This window comes from Thyridium curvatum, assembly GCF_004353045.1.
Source record: "Thyridium curvatum strain D216 chromosome Unknown NODE_55_length_292940_cov_83.935894, whole genome shotgun sequence".
Classification (NCBI taxonomy): Eukaryota; Fungi; Ascomycota; class Sordariomycetes; order Thyridiales; family Thyridiaceae; genus Thyridium; species Thyridium curvatum.
Window position 1 is genome coordinate 1 of NW_022156810.1, and position 13,990 is coordinate 13,990.

Consider the following 13,990-nt stretch of genomic DNA (forward strand, 5'->3'; position numbering starts at 1 on the left):
GGGGGGGGGGGGGGGGGGGGGGGGGGGGGGGGGGGGGGGGGGGGGGGGGGGGGTGCCATCCCCGCTTTATAAGAGATCAGTCCACTTCTAACGGCGAGGATGACTTCATGTCTATCTTTAGCCAAAACGAACCGTGGGTGCAAGGAGACAAGAAACGCTCTGGTTCTGGTTCTGAGGATTCAATTCTTCAGGTCCTTGTTGTTCGGCATAGAACTTTGGAAACCCATCCGGGCTTGAGTGTCAAGAGATCAAGATAGAGTTAGCTGGAGAATTACACTCATTACACAGATTGTAGTCTACATCATACCTAGGTAGGTAGCTCTCTACTCGACATCTACTCGACAACCAACGACGACCATAAATCTACATCTATCTATCTATCCATCTATAAAACACACTCTCCCAAAACATACCACAAACAAGCCAAACCAAACCAAATCAAACACACACACACACACACCAACCAAAAACCACTCACTCATCCCAGTGCCGCCTACTGATAATAATCGGCCTCGCCGGGTCCCACGGCCCGTAGATCTCGTTCTTGTACTTCTGCAGGCCGATGAGCCACCAGCTGCACCCGCCCATCGCCAGCGCCGCCATGGCGCACCCGACCACCATGCCCAGCAGCCCGCCGCGGCAGACGGGCCACCACCTGCCCGCCCCCGCCCCCGCCCCTACCGAGGGCCTGGTCAGGATCATGCCGGCGCCGCCCCCCGCGCCGAGCACCAGCAGCACCGTGAGCACGACGTGGAAGCGCCAGGAGCGGTGGCGCGCGTAGCGGCGGAACACGGGCGCCAGGCCAAAGACCTCGATGCTGAACAGCGTGAGGCTGAAGACCTGGCCCGTGGAGGGCAGGCGGCTCGCGAGCACGGTCGAGGCCATGAGCGCGGCGTTGGTGGACAGCGAGGCGACGGGGAAGCGGCGCACGCCGCCCCAGTCGCCCGAGTAGTCGAAGAAGAAGATGTTGACGGCCAGCAGCCAGAAGGACATGGCCCAGATGCTGTCCGACGAGGTCGAGCGCGTCAGCGACTTGAGGATCGGCGACAGGCCCAGCAGCGTGAAGTAGATGAGCACGGCCGACTTGATGGTGCCGAGGCGCAGGTGCGCGCGCTCCGTGCGCAGGGGGGACGAGGGCCGGTGGTGGTGGTGCCGGAGTTCCGTAGAGGTGGGGTGGTCGGCGGCGGTGGCGGCGGCGGCGGTGGGGGTCCCGGAGCCGCTGGCGTTGAAGCGGGAGCCGCTGAGGCGCGACGTGGACGAGTTGAGCGAGGTGGCCGACGCCGACTGCACATACCTCGGCGCCGTGAGGCTCGTGGTGCTGACGCTCTTGGGCAGGGCCGGCCGGAGGGCCGCGTGCAGGTTGGACGCGGAGCTCATGGCCGAGGGCAGGTTCGACACGCTGCTGTTGGCCGTCAGGGGCGAGTTGGTGTCGCGGGTGGTGGTGGTGTCGTCGTAGCCGCCGCCGCCGGCGGGCCCGGTCAGCACCCTCTGCGGCCGGAACTGCCTCCCGCTGAGGCTCCTCGCGTGGGCGAGCCCCCCCGGGGCGGCGTCCTCGTCGTCCGTCTCCTGCATCACCCACCAGTCCCAGAGGAGCCAGCCGAGGAAGGTCGCGAGGCTGCCGAGCCCCACCACGGCGACGGGGCTCACGCGCTCCTGGAAGATGCCGACGAAGCACACGACGAAGATGATGACGGAGCAGACGTGCTGCACGATGACGGTGAAGTCGGCGACCAGGGGCCAGAACTCGTACGGCTGCAGGCGCGGGTTCCGCTGCAGGTTCTCGAGAAAGGTGGCCTGGTCTGTGTAGTTGTCCGGATCTGTAGTTTTGTGTGTTAATAAGAGAACGGGGTAAATGTCAGCGGCCCGTGTTATGCTGCCACATTGCGCCACCCACACCACACCACACCCCCGGGAATTGTTCATTGCGTACACGTCTGTTTGACCCAGAGCAGCTTCTTCCACGCCCTCCTGCGCCGCCGGCTCCTGCTCCGGTCCCCCGGGGCCTTGTAGTGCATGCGGCGGGAGGACCTCAGCTCGTTGCCCGAGACCTCGCCGTTGTCGTAGCCGGCCAGGCGCCGGGGCGGCGAGGTGTTGGGGTAGAAGGCGGCATCGGGCGAGAGGTGGGAGGGCGCGGCGGCGCGCGGGCCGTCGATGGAGACGGGCAGGGTGGATGCCCGCGCCGGCGGCGGGAAGGGGGCCTCGAGGTCGGCGGACGGGGTCGGGGACGGGGACGGGGACTGGCGCTGGGGGCCCGGGGCGGCGGAGGCCATGTCACTGCGCAATGGGCATGTCCTGCCTGCTCGGGCCTCTGCTGGCGCGCGCGCGCGTGAGAGCTAGAGGCTTCTTCTTCGTTCACTTGTCGGCGCGGACCGCGGCTGTGTGTGGTCGTCGGTTTGAACTTGTTGCTACGTGGGCCGGTTCAGCAGAATGGGCGGAATTGCGGCACTGAAGAGTCTAGCATGGTGAGACATATGCGCTAGGTACATCAGAACCCCTGTAAGGAGCCGCCAACACCGCACGCACGGGCCAGCTGGAAGTCGGCACGGCTTTGCAGGTGCTAGCTCTAGGTAGGGGCGCATGCTAAGCTTTTTCTGGGCTTTTCTTTTGTTTCGCTTTCCAAGCTCTGACTGCAAGCATTCATGGATGCAGCTGTTCTGTAACAGCAGATCCATTTGGAATGCCTTGCCTCCCTCGGGCTATCCTTCTCTTCTCGTCAGAGACGGTGAACAGTCCTCTTGGCATGCTGAAACTGTTTCTTGTTTTGAGAAGATGCCATGCTCTTCCCCACACATCGACCGACATTGACAGCCCGAGATATTCTTAGCAACCCGAGAAACAAATGTGCGCTGTCTCAAGAGCAAGTCTTGACGAGACGGCTTCCCAAACCAGCACATGGCATGAACGGCGGGAAGGACAGACCTCGGCCGGTCCTTGAGTCGATCGTCTGAGTTTCGGCCATGACCAGGACTCCTACCCAAGGTATTGATCTAACTGCCTGTGCCAGCGAAGGCATGTTTCATCTCTACAAATGTTAGGCTGGGGAGAACCTCGGATTGCGCTGGAATGCATTGCGGGCTTTTTACGCGATTGACAGGCGACGATCCCGCGTCTCAGCAGCGGTTGGAGATACGTGCTCTGCTCGAGAAGGTTTGCTACCTAGGTACGACTTGACATATTGTTTTCTATTTTAAGGATAGCCGAATCGGCAGAACATTCCGTTGCGAGACAGCGACGAGAAGGCATCAAAGTGCGGGTGGTGACACTTGCAGGATGGAAAAGCAACCACGCAAGCCACGGAACCAGGGGCAGTGTCACAAGTTCTTGCGGCTGCTGCTCGGCTCGGTCCAACGCAAATGCTTGTAGATGGTCTGGTCGGCGTCATGGCAGGTAGGTATCGTTGACGAACCGAACTGCTTTGCTGTGCTGAGTGTCCTACCTAGCGGCGGCGGCGGTGATGAGAAGATATTGCTTCTGCCTGCTTGGCCTTTCGGCGCATTCGCAACGGGCGTGCGTGGTCTCGTGTGCCATTGCCCTCTTCGTCGGTCGCCAGGAAGAGGTAGTCCAGAGAAGTAGCCTTACCCTCTCCTCTTTGGGACAAGATCGATCGAGCACCGGCAGAAGCCGAGTAACGGTTGATGAAGCATGGGGAGAGAGCAATGACGATCAAGCCCAGTCCACATATGCGATAAGGGGTGTGGTAGACCTCGACTCGCGAGCCCCTGCTGATCAGGAATACCGCACTTATATTAAGAATGACTTGCAATACGAGATGACGGGCGTGCAGAGAGGCGCCATGTCAGACCGAGCCCGGGCGTCTCGAATGTGACGGGAATTACTGGAGTTAACTGTAGTTACAGAGTACTTGTACTGCATTCTGGCAGGCCTAAAGTATGGAAAAACGGGGAACAGAGGGTCCCTGGAGCACGGGGCAGGCTACAATTTGCCAAGACATTCCAGACCTGTCTGGGCCAGATCCCTGTCTGTACGACTCGGCCAGCCATACCTTGGCAGGAGAGGAGGAACGGCGGAGAATGGGTGGGCAGGCGGCGAGTGCTGTGGCCTCCACTGACGAGCTCCCTTGCAGTCAATTGATCAGGGCTGTCTACTTGTATGGCTGTCGCACAGCGTAGAAACAGCATCCATGAATGAGAATCCATTGGATGTCACCTCGAGGGAACATCGACAGGTGGCAGGCCCATGCACACAGACGGAATGGAGACACGCGCAGATCCGCTTACATGATAAAAAAAAAAAAGTCTTGGCTTTTCTCACCCGGAGGAAGAGGGGGGGCTGTGCAAATCGAACTGCATGTTGGAGCAAATTGCATCCTTCCTGTACCACCTCGAATTTTATCTTCAGACATACGGATGGATGGTTGCTTGGCGGTCCCGGCAGGGCAGAGGGCGTGTGTGCCCGTACTCGTTCGCCGCGGGTCGCGGGAATGCTTGACCCTTACCGGTATCTTCCTCCTCCTCCCCCCCCTTTTGACGTGCATTGCTGGGAAAAGGCCCTGTTGAAATCATTTTGGAATTACATCACATTCTGGAGAGAAAGGAACAAGGCGTGATATCTGTTCTGGCCGGACCCTGTCTACCTACTTGTACCTACCCCGAGTTACCTACCTAGTTGCACGGGAAGCAGAACATTCATTCGATGGTCACTTCTCGGATATGACCTAACTACAAGTAATGCAATTTGCATCCGACAGGGCTGCAACTACAAGTAGAACGTCGCTGGCGGCGGCAGCTCTTCCCAGCTGGGCCATGATCCCGGCTAGTTTCGACCCTGCTCAGCGCTGCATCAAGCGCCACTTGCGGCCCCTCTCCCTCTTCTTAGCCAACTCTGGCGCGAAGGCTTACGGTACTTTACCTAAAGCATCGTCCGACTCTCTTATTAAATTAGAGCCGTGAGATGGGATTAAATCACCCCAGGCAGAGAGCATTCTTTGATATCCGATCCGCGTCAAAGGGTAGGTAGTCTGCGGAGTACAAAGCATCAGCATCGAAATTGTGCCCAGCCTGGTCGTCCATTCCCCTCCGTCCAAGGATCCAAGACACCAAGCTTTTTCTGCTTTTTCGGAGTCGCATCCGACTCCAGGTACCTTACCTACCTAACCTTGGTACTCCGTACAGCGTATGGCCGAGCGAAACATGTGCATTACTCCTGGGGTAGGTACCAGTTAGGCAACAGAATAACTGCCAGTGGATACTCCCCTCCCGAGCATGAAATATACGATGAGACCAATTGCAATCCTCAAGCACCTCGCTTCCGTACAGTTCTCTTCTTTATGCTCTGCTCCTGTGTCTGTCGAACGCTGGACGACTGCATTCTTTCTCTTTGCGCGCGCGCAGGGAAAGAAAAGATCTTGATGGTCTTGATGTAATAAACCGGCCCCCAAAATGCAGGCTGCCTCCCGGACCTGCACAACGCCAGAAGCTTGATTGATCTCCCTTTCCCTCTCCACCATGTACATCCATCCATCCCTCCCCCCCATGCGCCCCTCGCATGCACTACGCACGCCTGCCAAGACCTGCTCGGTTCCCAAAAGGCTGTCTCGAGCCCTGCTGGAGGTTGGAGCTATTGGCCGGGTAGCAAGAGGCCAGCGGCCGGCCTCTCTTGGCATTGGGTTCTGGGCCTGTCATCCTCTCTGCCGCCAGCACGTTTTGGGGGGTTTAGGATACCTAATCCAGACAGCCGCTGGGGCGCTGATCAGTTTGTGTGAGTCCCCGCTCTCTCTCTCTCTCTCTCTCTCCCCCACTGACCAGGGAAGCCAGTGGAGGCAAGGTACGGAGTACTCTGTCTCACTCGAGAACCCAAATTCGGTCACTGCAAAAGAGAAACAAGTCAGTTCGGAGGGGAGCTGTGACACTTCCCGCTTTGCTCTAGCGAGGTGCCAGAGAGGCATGAGGATTAATAAATCTCAATTGTGTCCTCCGAGAGTCCGACACGCGCGCCACCGCATTGAGCATTGAGACACTCGACTCGTTCATCAGGTAGGTACCTCTTGATGTTGACGATGACGGGGAGCCTTTGGCCAGGTAGTCTGCCTCCTCCCACCCTCTCGTACTTGTAAATTCAAGGATTTTGGCGCAATTCGACGGACCAGTAGAAAGTACACCATCGTACCCCAGGCTTGACCGATGTTGGCATCGAGGCACGCGCCAGTCTAGCGGGCTCGGTCGATTTTAGCATCTGGAACAGGCGTTGCAAGTCTTGCAGTAGGGCCCGGCCAGAGTGTGTGTTTCCACTCCACTACACGACACGGTTGTCGGTGGAGATGTGTGGATTGGGACTTGGGTCGAGCAATCCACTCTCTGGCCCCTTGCCCATGCTGGATCTATTGATCCTCCCCCCCCAGCGCTGGTACCGTCCGGCAGATCACTCATACTTCATGGGCCCAAAAAGGCGCACCACACCTGCTCGTACCTTGTGTGCTCATGCCTTGAGTCGTTTGGTGCATTTCCGGACCCTGGGTCTAGAGCAAGTCTGATATAATAACTCGAGCTTGCGGCGGCCGTCCCCCCCCCCATGAGCTGAAAAGCTGAACGCTTGCCCGTTTTTGTGTCTCTTATTAGTATAACCACCACTTACACGCCCTGCCAGTGATTCACTTCTTTTCCTTTCATATCATATCATACAGCTCTGACCACCCAGGCCGGCCTTCACTCGTGGTCATTCTCCTTCTGTCGACTTTTGGCTTTTCTGCGGCCTCGTGCAACTCTCGTTGAAAGTCTCTCCGAGGAACGAAACCTAGACGGCAGGTTGCTGGGACCTTGAAAATCTTAAATCTCGGCCATCCAGAGAGCACCCAACTCGTGCATTTGCCGGCTTCATATATACTTTCAAGGCCCCTCCATTCTCATTCGCCGTTTCTGGCAAGCCGGTCGTATACAACCTGCAGGATACACCGCATGATAACACCCATCCCCGACGTGGAACACCCGGAAACCGAGTAGGGAAGGGTTCGACTGGGTCGGCAAAAATAGATTAAAATCCCCAGCATCGCGCCCCAGGACCCTTGGTGTGGATAAGAGGGGGAATTTATCCTCTCCACGCTGTCTGTTGCGACCTCCTCATCCCGTGGACCTATTGTCGGCCAAAGTCGGCCAAAGTCGACCTCGTCGCTTGGACTGAGACTCTCCTTTCCACAGCGAACTCTGATCAGGCCGACGGCAGACTTTAGCAGCGATGAGGTGCAGCGTTACGCTCGCTGTGTCAGGCTTGGCCTGCATGGCCCTGGGCGCACCGGTCCTCATGGTGGAAAACGGTGATGTTTCGGAGGACCAGTCGATGCACAGTCTGGGCGCACATCCGCCCGCGCCCGTCAGACCAGGCCAAGACACCGTTCAGCAGCGGCGGCCCGCCGAGGAGATCTCCATCGACAACCGGCCAGTGCGTCCTTCGAGCACCGACGACCCTTCAGAAGTCTTGGCCGCGGACAGGCCGGTAGTCACGTCGTACCTGATGTCCCTGACGGGACACAACTATCGCAAACAACAGCCAACTCCGGCAAAGGACCCCGAGGACGATATTTTCGTCATCATTGATGCAGCAGACATCCCGAAAGAAGCCGTTGATGCCGTCCGACACTCGAGTATTGCCCAGATGGAGGTCGGCGTCAGGCAGAGCGTGGTTCAGAAGCTTGGCAAGGTCCCGTGTTACCGTCTCACCCACCAACGAAACGACATGATCGTCATTGGCTCCGTGGTTCTCTTTGTTGTTGTCATTCTCCTGGTCGAAACTTGGGATGCCATGCGCGAAAGGTGAGTGAGGCTAGGACCGTGGTTGTTCGAATAAACCTGAAGCTAACTCTCCTTACAGCGGAAGGTGTCTCTTTGGCCGCCACCGTCAGGGCCAGATTCGACTGGATACCGAGGAGTCGGCCGTCATCGAGAAGCGTGCACTCTCCATAAAAGCTTCATCGACTCTCGAAGCGACGCAATAACACATATTGCGACCTCAGGATGTTGTATGATTCGTTGAGCGGGCTTGCTTTGACTGATTCTCGCATCGGAATGGCGTTTGGGTTTTTGTTTTAGTCAGGAAACGACAGCGATCTTGGAAATTATATCCGAATTGTGGCACCGGCCAGATAGTAGCGAGCCTTCGAAAGCCGGGAGAGAGATACTCCATATGGACAGCCAGTACTTGGCCGAGATGCGTCGACATCTCATAGAAACCAGATAAATTGAACTTTATGCCCACGTCCCGAAGGAGCGTTGAAAAGTCAGGCTTCCATCGTCATTGAAACTCCACTTGATGCAAGATAGACATGGACGGCACGCCGAGAGCCGTTGCTCGGCCTCCATGGGCTTGGCTGTCGGGATGGGACGAACCGCCCTTGTCTGGAAGCATTGGCTAGGTGACAAGCCAGTAGAGCCATGGCACAGAACCACGAGAGTGATGGTCTAGTGTGAAACCGATATGCTAAGGTTGAGACCACGCACAGTTGACCTGGCCGATTCATGGTTAATATTCGCAATATCCGGGGTGACGTCTTGCTGTCAGGTCCGCCAGTCATAGTATCTGTGATGACTCGGCATGTACGGCAGCTAACAGCTGCACGTCAGTCTGCTTTGCATCCTATATGGTCTCGTGCTGGGTTGCCATGAGCAGCGGCCTGTCCGAAACCCCACAACGGACTGTCATGGCACAGACGAATGCCCCGCATGCTGCGATAGTGAAGATGCAGGCCGAGCTCCGTCATGACGTCCGATGCTTGCTTCTCCGGAGTGGCCGTGGTGCTTCGGGGCCGGCAGAGCACCGTAAGTGGTCGAGCAGGGGCAAGCTGCCAGCTGCGCCTCCATTGGCTGCTGTGCGCAGCCTCGACACTCCTGCACCTTTCCTCTGCGAATCACGGTACTGCTCCGGGACAGGATCAGCATGAGGGCGGGGCTTCGTTTCATCACCCTATGCAGGGCGCCCACCTTAGTCACTAACCACGTTCAGCTTCGCAGGTCACTTCCTGCCACTACTAAAGCCCGAGCAACGGCTCTCCCCTGGGGACAAGGCTCCCTCTCCTCTCGACAAGTGCACAATTGAAACGTAGACGTCTTCCAAGCGCATCTGTTGACCGACCCCAAGGGCACTATTTCGGCCTCACCCATTCGCACTGCTGCCCGAAATAAGGTGGGGGAGTCTCCTCTAGCTTTCGTGCGCCAAGCGAGCAGCTCTAAAGCTCCCCGCGAACAAACCCCACCATGTCTCTCCAGGTCGACGATGGTGGCCGTCGCGGGCGCTCCCGCTCCCCATCCGGCCGGGAGCGCGAGCGCAGTCGCAGCCGCAACCCTCCCAATGTTGTGGATGCGACACCGTACCCGGAAGAGGACGCAATGGCTCCCGGGCCCCGCGCGTATGACTACGAGCCTCGCGAGGATCGATACAGCTCCTACGACCAACCTCCCCGTTCACCGGTTGATGACTCTTCCTACCGCCGATCGCGTGAAACGGTCGATGTCAAGTACAGCGACGGCCGGCGAGACAAGGAATATCGGTACGAGAGGGCGAGTGATAGCCCGCGCGACAAGGTGCTAGACCAAGACAGACTCTCTTTCCTGCCACAGAAGTATGCGAAGAAGACTGATCCGGCGCGCGACTCGGACCGAGAGCGCGATCGTCCCCGGGACAAAGAGCGGAGCCGGAAGGAGAGATATGAGGAAGACCTTGCCTATGGAAGTGGTCCTCCGCCATCGAACAAGTCCTCGCGACCAGAGTCTCCTCCATCGAGATACTCGAGACCTGAAGAAGCCCCATCCAGCAAATACTCGAGACCCGAGGAACCGTCTTCAAGTTACTCTTACGCGCAACCCAAGCCATGGGAGTATGCCAAGACTGAGGAACATGCAAGCTACCGCCCATCCCGGGACAGCCTCGGCGTAGAGCCTCGGTCTTCTGGTCGAGGGCGCTCGCCTAGCCCTGGTCCGGGCGCTAGGGAGAAGCAGTATCGCAACTCGTACGCTGGCGATGGCCGGGAGAGCTCCGCTAGCCTGGTAACCGTCGAGCCTGGCGCGAGCAGCCGACGCCGTGACAAGTCTCCTCAACCGCCAATGGGTCGCGACAGGTCTCCTCAACCGCCGATGGCCCGCGACAGATCCCCTCAGCCGCCAGTGGCCCGCATGTCGTCGCTGTCAGTTAACACTGGACAAGGCCACGGACGGACCCTCTCGCTCTCAGCCGCGCCAGCCTCGCCTTTGCTCGAATCGTACCATGGCACCTATCAGTCCATGTCACCCATGCCATCACCCATGCTTCTCCCGTCGCAGGCTGGCGGCGGTCCTGGAGACAGTCATATTCTGGATGTATCTCCTGTAGGTTCCGAAGATGAGCGATCCGGCGGGAAGAAACAGCGACGACGGGCACGATTCACCGACCCCGAGGACGACGCCTCTCGCCTGGCCAAAGCGCTCAAGGGCCATGACCGCCCCGATACTCAGCCACTCATCGAGATCCTGCCTGGACTCACCCACGAGCAAGTCATGGAGCTGAGGACCGAATACAAACGTCTGGTCAAGACTGGACCAGACCGCAAGGGCGTGAACATTGCCAAGCACATCCGAGCACGGCTCAAGGATGAGGACCCGAACCTAATGAAGGCATGCTATGCCACAGCTCTGGGCAAGTGGGAGAGTGAGGCGTACTGGGCCAATTTCTGGTACCAGGGAGACAAAACTCGGCGTGAGCTACTCATCGAGTCACTCATGGGACGCAGTAACGATGAGATCCGTATGATCAAAGATGGGTTCAGCGACAAGAAGTACGACAACAGTCTGACCAAGTGTATGAAGACGGAGCTGAAAGAAGACAAGTTCAAGCGAGCGGTACTGCTTGTCCTTGATGAGCAGCGCATGGAGGATATGGACCGATATGGCCGTCCGCTACCACTAGACGGTCGGTTGATCGAAGACGACGTTCGCACGTTGCGAAAAGCCGTCAAGGCGGAGAAAGGCGGCGAGTCTGCCATGATTAACATTGTTGTGCAACGGAGTGACAGCCACCTCCGCGAGGTGCTCAAGCTGTACAATGCCGATTACGGTTCCAACTTTGCCAGAGATGCCCTCAAGAAAAGCGGCAACCTTGTTGTAAGTATTGTGACCCTCCGTCTCAGGTGTACCCTCGCGCTGATCAATGTGGACAGGGCGAGCTGCTGGCGCACATTCTCAACGGCGTCATCAACAAGCCAGTGCGAGATGCGCTGTTGCTGCATCATGCTGTGACGGCCTCCAAGCGAGACGAGCTCCGCCGAGAGCTCCTCATCTCGCGGCTCATTCGCTTCCATTGGGATGGCCACCACATGGCTGCTATCAAGGCCGCGTACCGCGAGCGGTACGGCAAAGACCTGCAAGAGGCAGTCCGGGATGCAACCAGTGGTTCGGGCTGGGGCGAGTTCTGTAGGGAGTTGTGCATCACGCGTATGCCCGATGACGTGCGGAGGGTCGAGAGAATCTCTTCCTCAAGGCGTTGAAAGTGGCAAAAGTTTGATTCGGCCGTTTAGAGATACCTTGGAATGCTCACTAGTTAGTTTAGCTTGTTGACGGTGTTTTTCTGTTCGACTCGAGAACATAGTTGTGCTTGCTTGCTGAAGGACAGTCTCGGTTGGCTTGGTCACGAAATCTTCAAGGGCAGGGATTACGACTTTCTTCTCTTTTTCCTTTTTCTCTTTCTTTTTTGGAACTGGTTTTTTGGACCGGGATAATGACCTTTGAGAGATTGTGATACCAAGTGGAGATCAAGAGGAAGAGGGGGACAAGCGGCGCCAGACAGGTTCAAATCGGCTTTGTTGAATATCAGGAGGGCTTTCCAACTCCTCACCGCTCTCGAAGTTGTTGCACTGTCCTGACACATCCGTACTTGCCAACGCAATTCCCCCATGTGCCGTGCCGCTCCTTCCTCCCGAATCTCGTTCTCTGTACGGAACCTGTTACGGGCACTACGAGCCATATTGCTGTCCCAATGGATGCATTTCCAATGACAAAACAGCTGTGGTATTCTTTTCATTAGGTACTTCTAAGCAACTTTGACTAGGTACTGTAAACATCGCAGTATCAAAGCAAGCGATCTTCACCACCCCCTAATATTAGATGACCCTCCGTTCCAGGGTGAAGACACCAGGATACCTACCCAGGCCAGGAGAAACGTCGAATAAGCTGCCGTAGTTAGTCTGATTGTAGCAAACCTTGACAAAATGCAGACTCCCCTCGCGATACAAGTTCCAAGCATGATAACACTTTGTTGCACGACTTCCGCCAACGTGGTCCTCCACAGACCAACCCTTCCATAGAACTGACCACTCAGTCAGAATCAGACTCCACCATGGATCCTTCGGCACGATCACCGTTGTAAGCCTGGATGGTTCCAACCACCTCCTCCTTGATAGTCTCCCAGCTCATGAACAGTCTGTCATACAGCACGTCCTCGGCAACATCCCAGTGAGCGACGGCGCCGGGGCGCTCGATAATCTCCGCAGCGAGGCGTTGGATGAACGCCATAGCGCACCACTTGTCGGCTCGGGTGTAGCCGGCCTCTTTGGTCTCGACGAGCAAAATGGAGGTTGGAGCCGTGTGCGGGTGGCTGGGGTCTTGCTTCACCATGAAGTCGAAGCCGAGTGTCTTGATGACCTCCTGCCAAAGCGCTTCTTTGCAGTAAAGACGAGGTCCGGCAGCGTTCAGAGGCCAGGGGATCTCGCCGACGGAGTGTCCTTGATATGAAGGGATCTGGCCACCAAAGTACTGGATCCATGGACATTCTTTCAGGAGAGAAGTGCTGGACTCGTCCTCAGACTCTTCATCGTCATATCGTCGGGCGCTGTAGACCTCCTGGATGCGACTCTGGCGAGAAAACTTGGATAGGCTCGTGTGGCAGGACTTACATCCAGCCTCAGGCAAGCACCTGTCGACTTTGAGGCCGGTGAGGTCCAGCTTGCAGCTGAACGGCAGTCTCAAACTGCTTTTTGGCTCAAGCCTGTGAACCGCTTTGATCACACGATGCCGGGCGTGGTGTCTGCCCCTGTGACGAAGTTCGTCTCGGCGTCTTGCGCGCCTGGGAATTGTGGACGGTGGGCTGGCCAGTTGACGGACGGCAGTCGGAGTTCTGGGCACTGCTGCTGCGACTGGCCGAGCGGAGAGGGGTTGGCGCCTCTCAGGGGTCACCGGTGGCGAGATCTGAGGAGTGGATTCACGAATCGTGATCGGGCTCACGGGATCAAGCGGCTGTGTGGCCTGTCGCGCGGGAAGCTGATGAAGTTGGACTCCAGAATGGACCGGTTCGATGAGATCGAGAGCTTGGGCGAGCGTGTCCTGCTGAACTATCTGAAATATCATGGAGCAGTCGAGACCCAGCCCAGCATAGGAAGCCGACATTTTCTCCAAAGGCTCTTGGCCCTGGTAGATACAGGGCGCAGCAGAGGGCGCACCAGGAACTATGCATATCTATCAGTACTTTGGGTTTTCACCATCGACTCGCACGGTAATTACTCACCCAGTTTGTTCCAGAGTCTCACGGCCACTGCCCATTTGACATGCTCCAAGCTCCTGCTGTAGTCTTGCGTCTCCTGTGTGGTGAAGGCAAGGAGCAGCTCATCCTTGAAAATAACCTTCATCTCATCCAGAATCGCGGCATCGATGCCCTCTCGATCCATGTGATGGTTGGTTATCTCCAGTTTCTTGAAGAGGAACTCGGTCGCCAGCCGAAAGCCGAAGAATATCAAGCCCGGCATGTTGGATGATGTGCTCGTGAGAAGCAGCTGAAATCGAAGGGGCGCCAAAGATTTTCCTAAAAAGAAGGACTGGATTTGACCTTGCCTTCCAGGATCTGCCTGGTGAACGAATACGAAGAAGACTCCTGGGGATGATGTCCGTTGAAAGTGGGCGATCTGGTCTCAAGTCCTGCCGTTTGAATGATGACGATGGGCAGAGAAAGAGAGAAAGAGTGAAGCTTGAAGATATCGGGGGAAAGATTTTGAAAGCACAAAAGGGAAATAAGAAAAGGGAAATAG

At 57.1% G+C, this 13,990-nt stretch overlaps 4 protein-coding genes across 4 annotated transcripts; 3 read left to right on the top strand and 1 right to left on the bottom strand.

The window, feature by feature from the left end:
• E0L32_008357 (uncharacterized protein) lies at positions 1-1,836 on the top strand (the record flags this gene model as incomplete). Its single annotated transcript, XM_031143202.1, has 1 exon — positions 488-1,836. A coding segment is annotated over one exon (1,349 nt), but the record flags the coding sequence as incomplete, so codon positions are not given.
• Positions 1,837-7,254: 5,418 nt separating this feature from the next.
• Positions 7,255-7,945, top strand: E0L32_008358 (uncharacterized protein; the record flags this gene model as incomplete). Its single annotated transcript, XM_031143203.1, has 2 exons — positions 7,255-7,763; positions 7,822-7,945. 2 exons carry the CDS (start codon positions 7,255-7,257, stop codon positions 7,943-7,945), a joined length of 633 nt encoding a protein of 210 aa, XP_030992335.1.
• Positions 7,946-9,200: 1,255 nt separating this feature from the next.
• E0L32_008359 (uncharacterized protein) lies at positions 9,201-11,461 on the top strand (the record flags this gene model as incomplete). The annotated part of the gene is made up of 2 exons (XM_031143204.1): positions 9,201-11,078; positions 11,135-11,461. The coding sequence occupies 2 exons, from the start codon at positions 9,201-9,203 to the stop codon at positions 11,459-11,461; spliced, it is 2,205 nt and encodes a 734-aa protein (XP_030992336.1).
• Positions 11,462-12,287: 826 nt separating this feature from the next.
• E0L32_008360 (uncharacterized protein) lies at positions 12,288-13,711 on the bottom strand (the record flags this gene model as incomplete). The annotated part of the gene is made up of 2 exons (XM_031143206.1): positions 12,288-13,414; positions 13,474-13,711. 2 exons carry the CDS (start codon positions 13,709-13,711, stop codon positions 12,288-12,290), a joined length of 1,365 nt encoding a protein of 454 aa, XP_030992337.1.
• Positions 13,712-13,990: the final 279 nt, after the last annotated feature.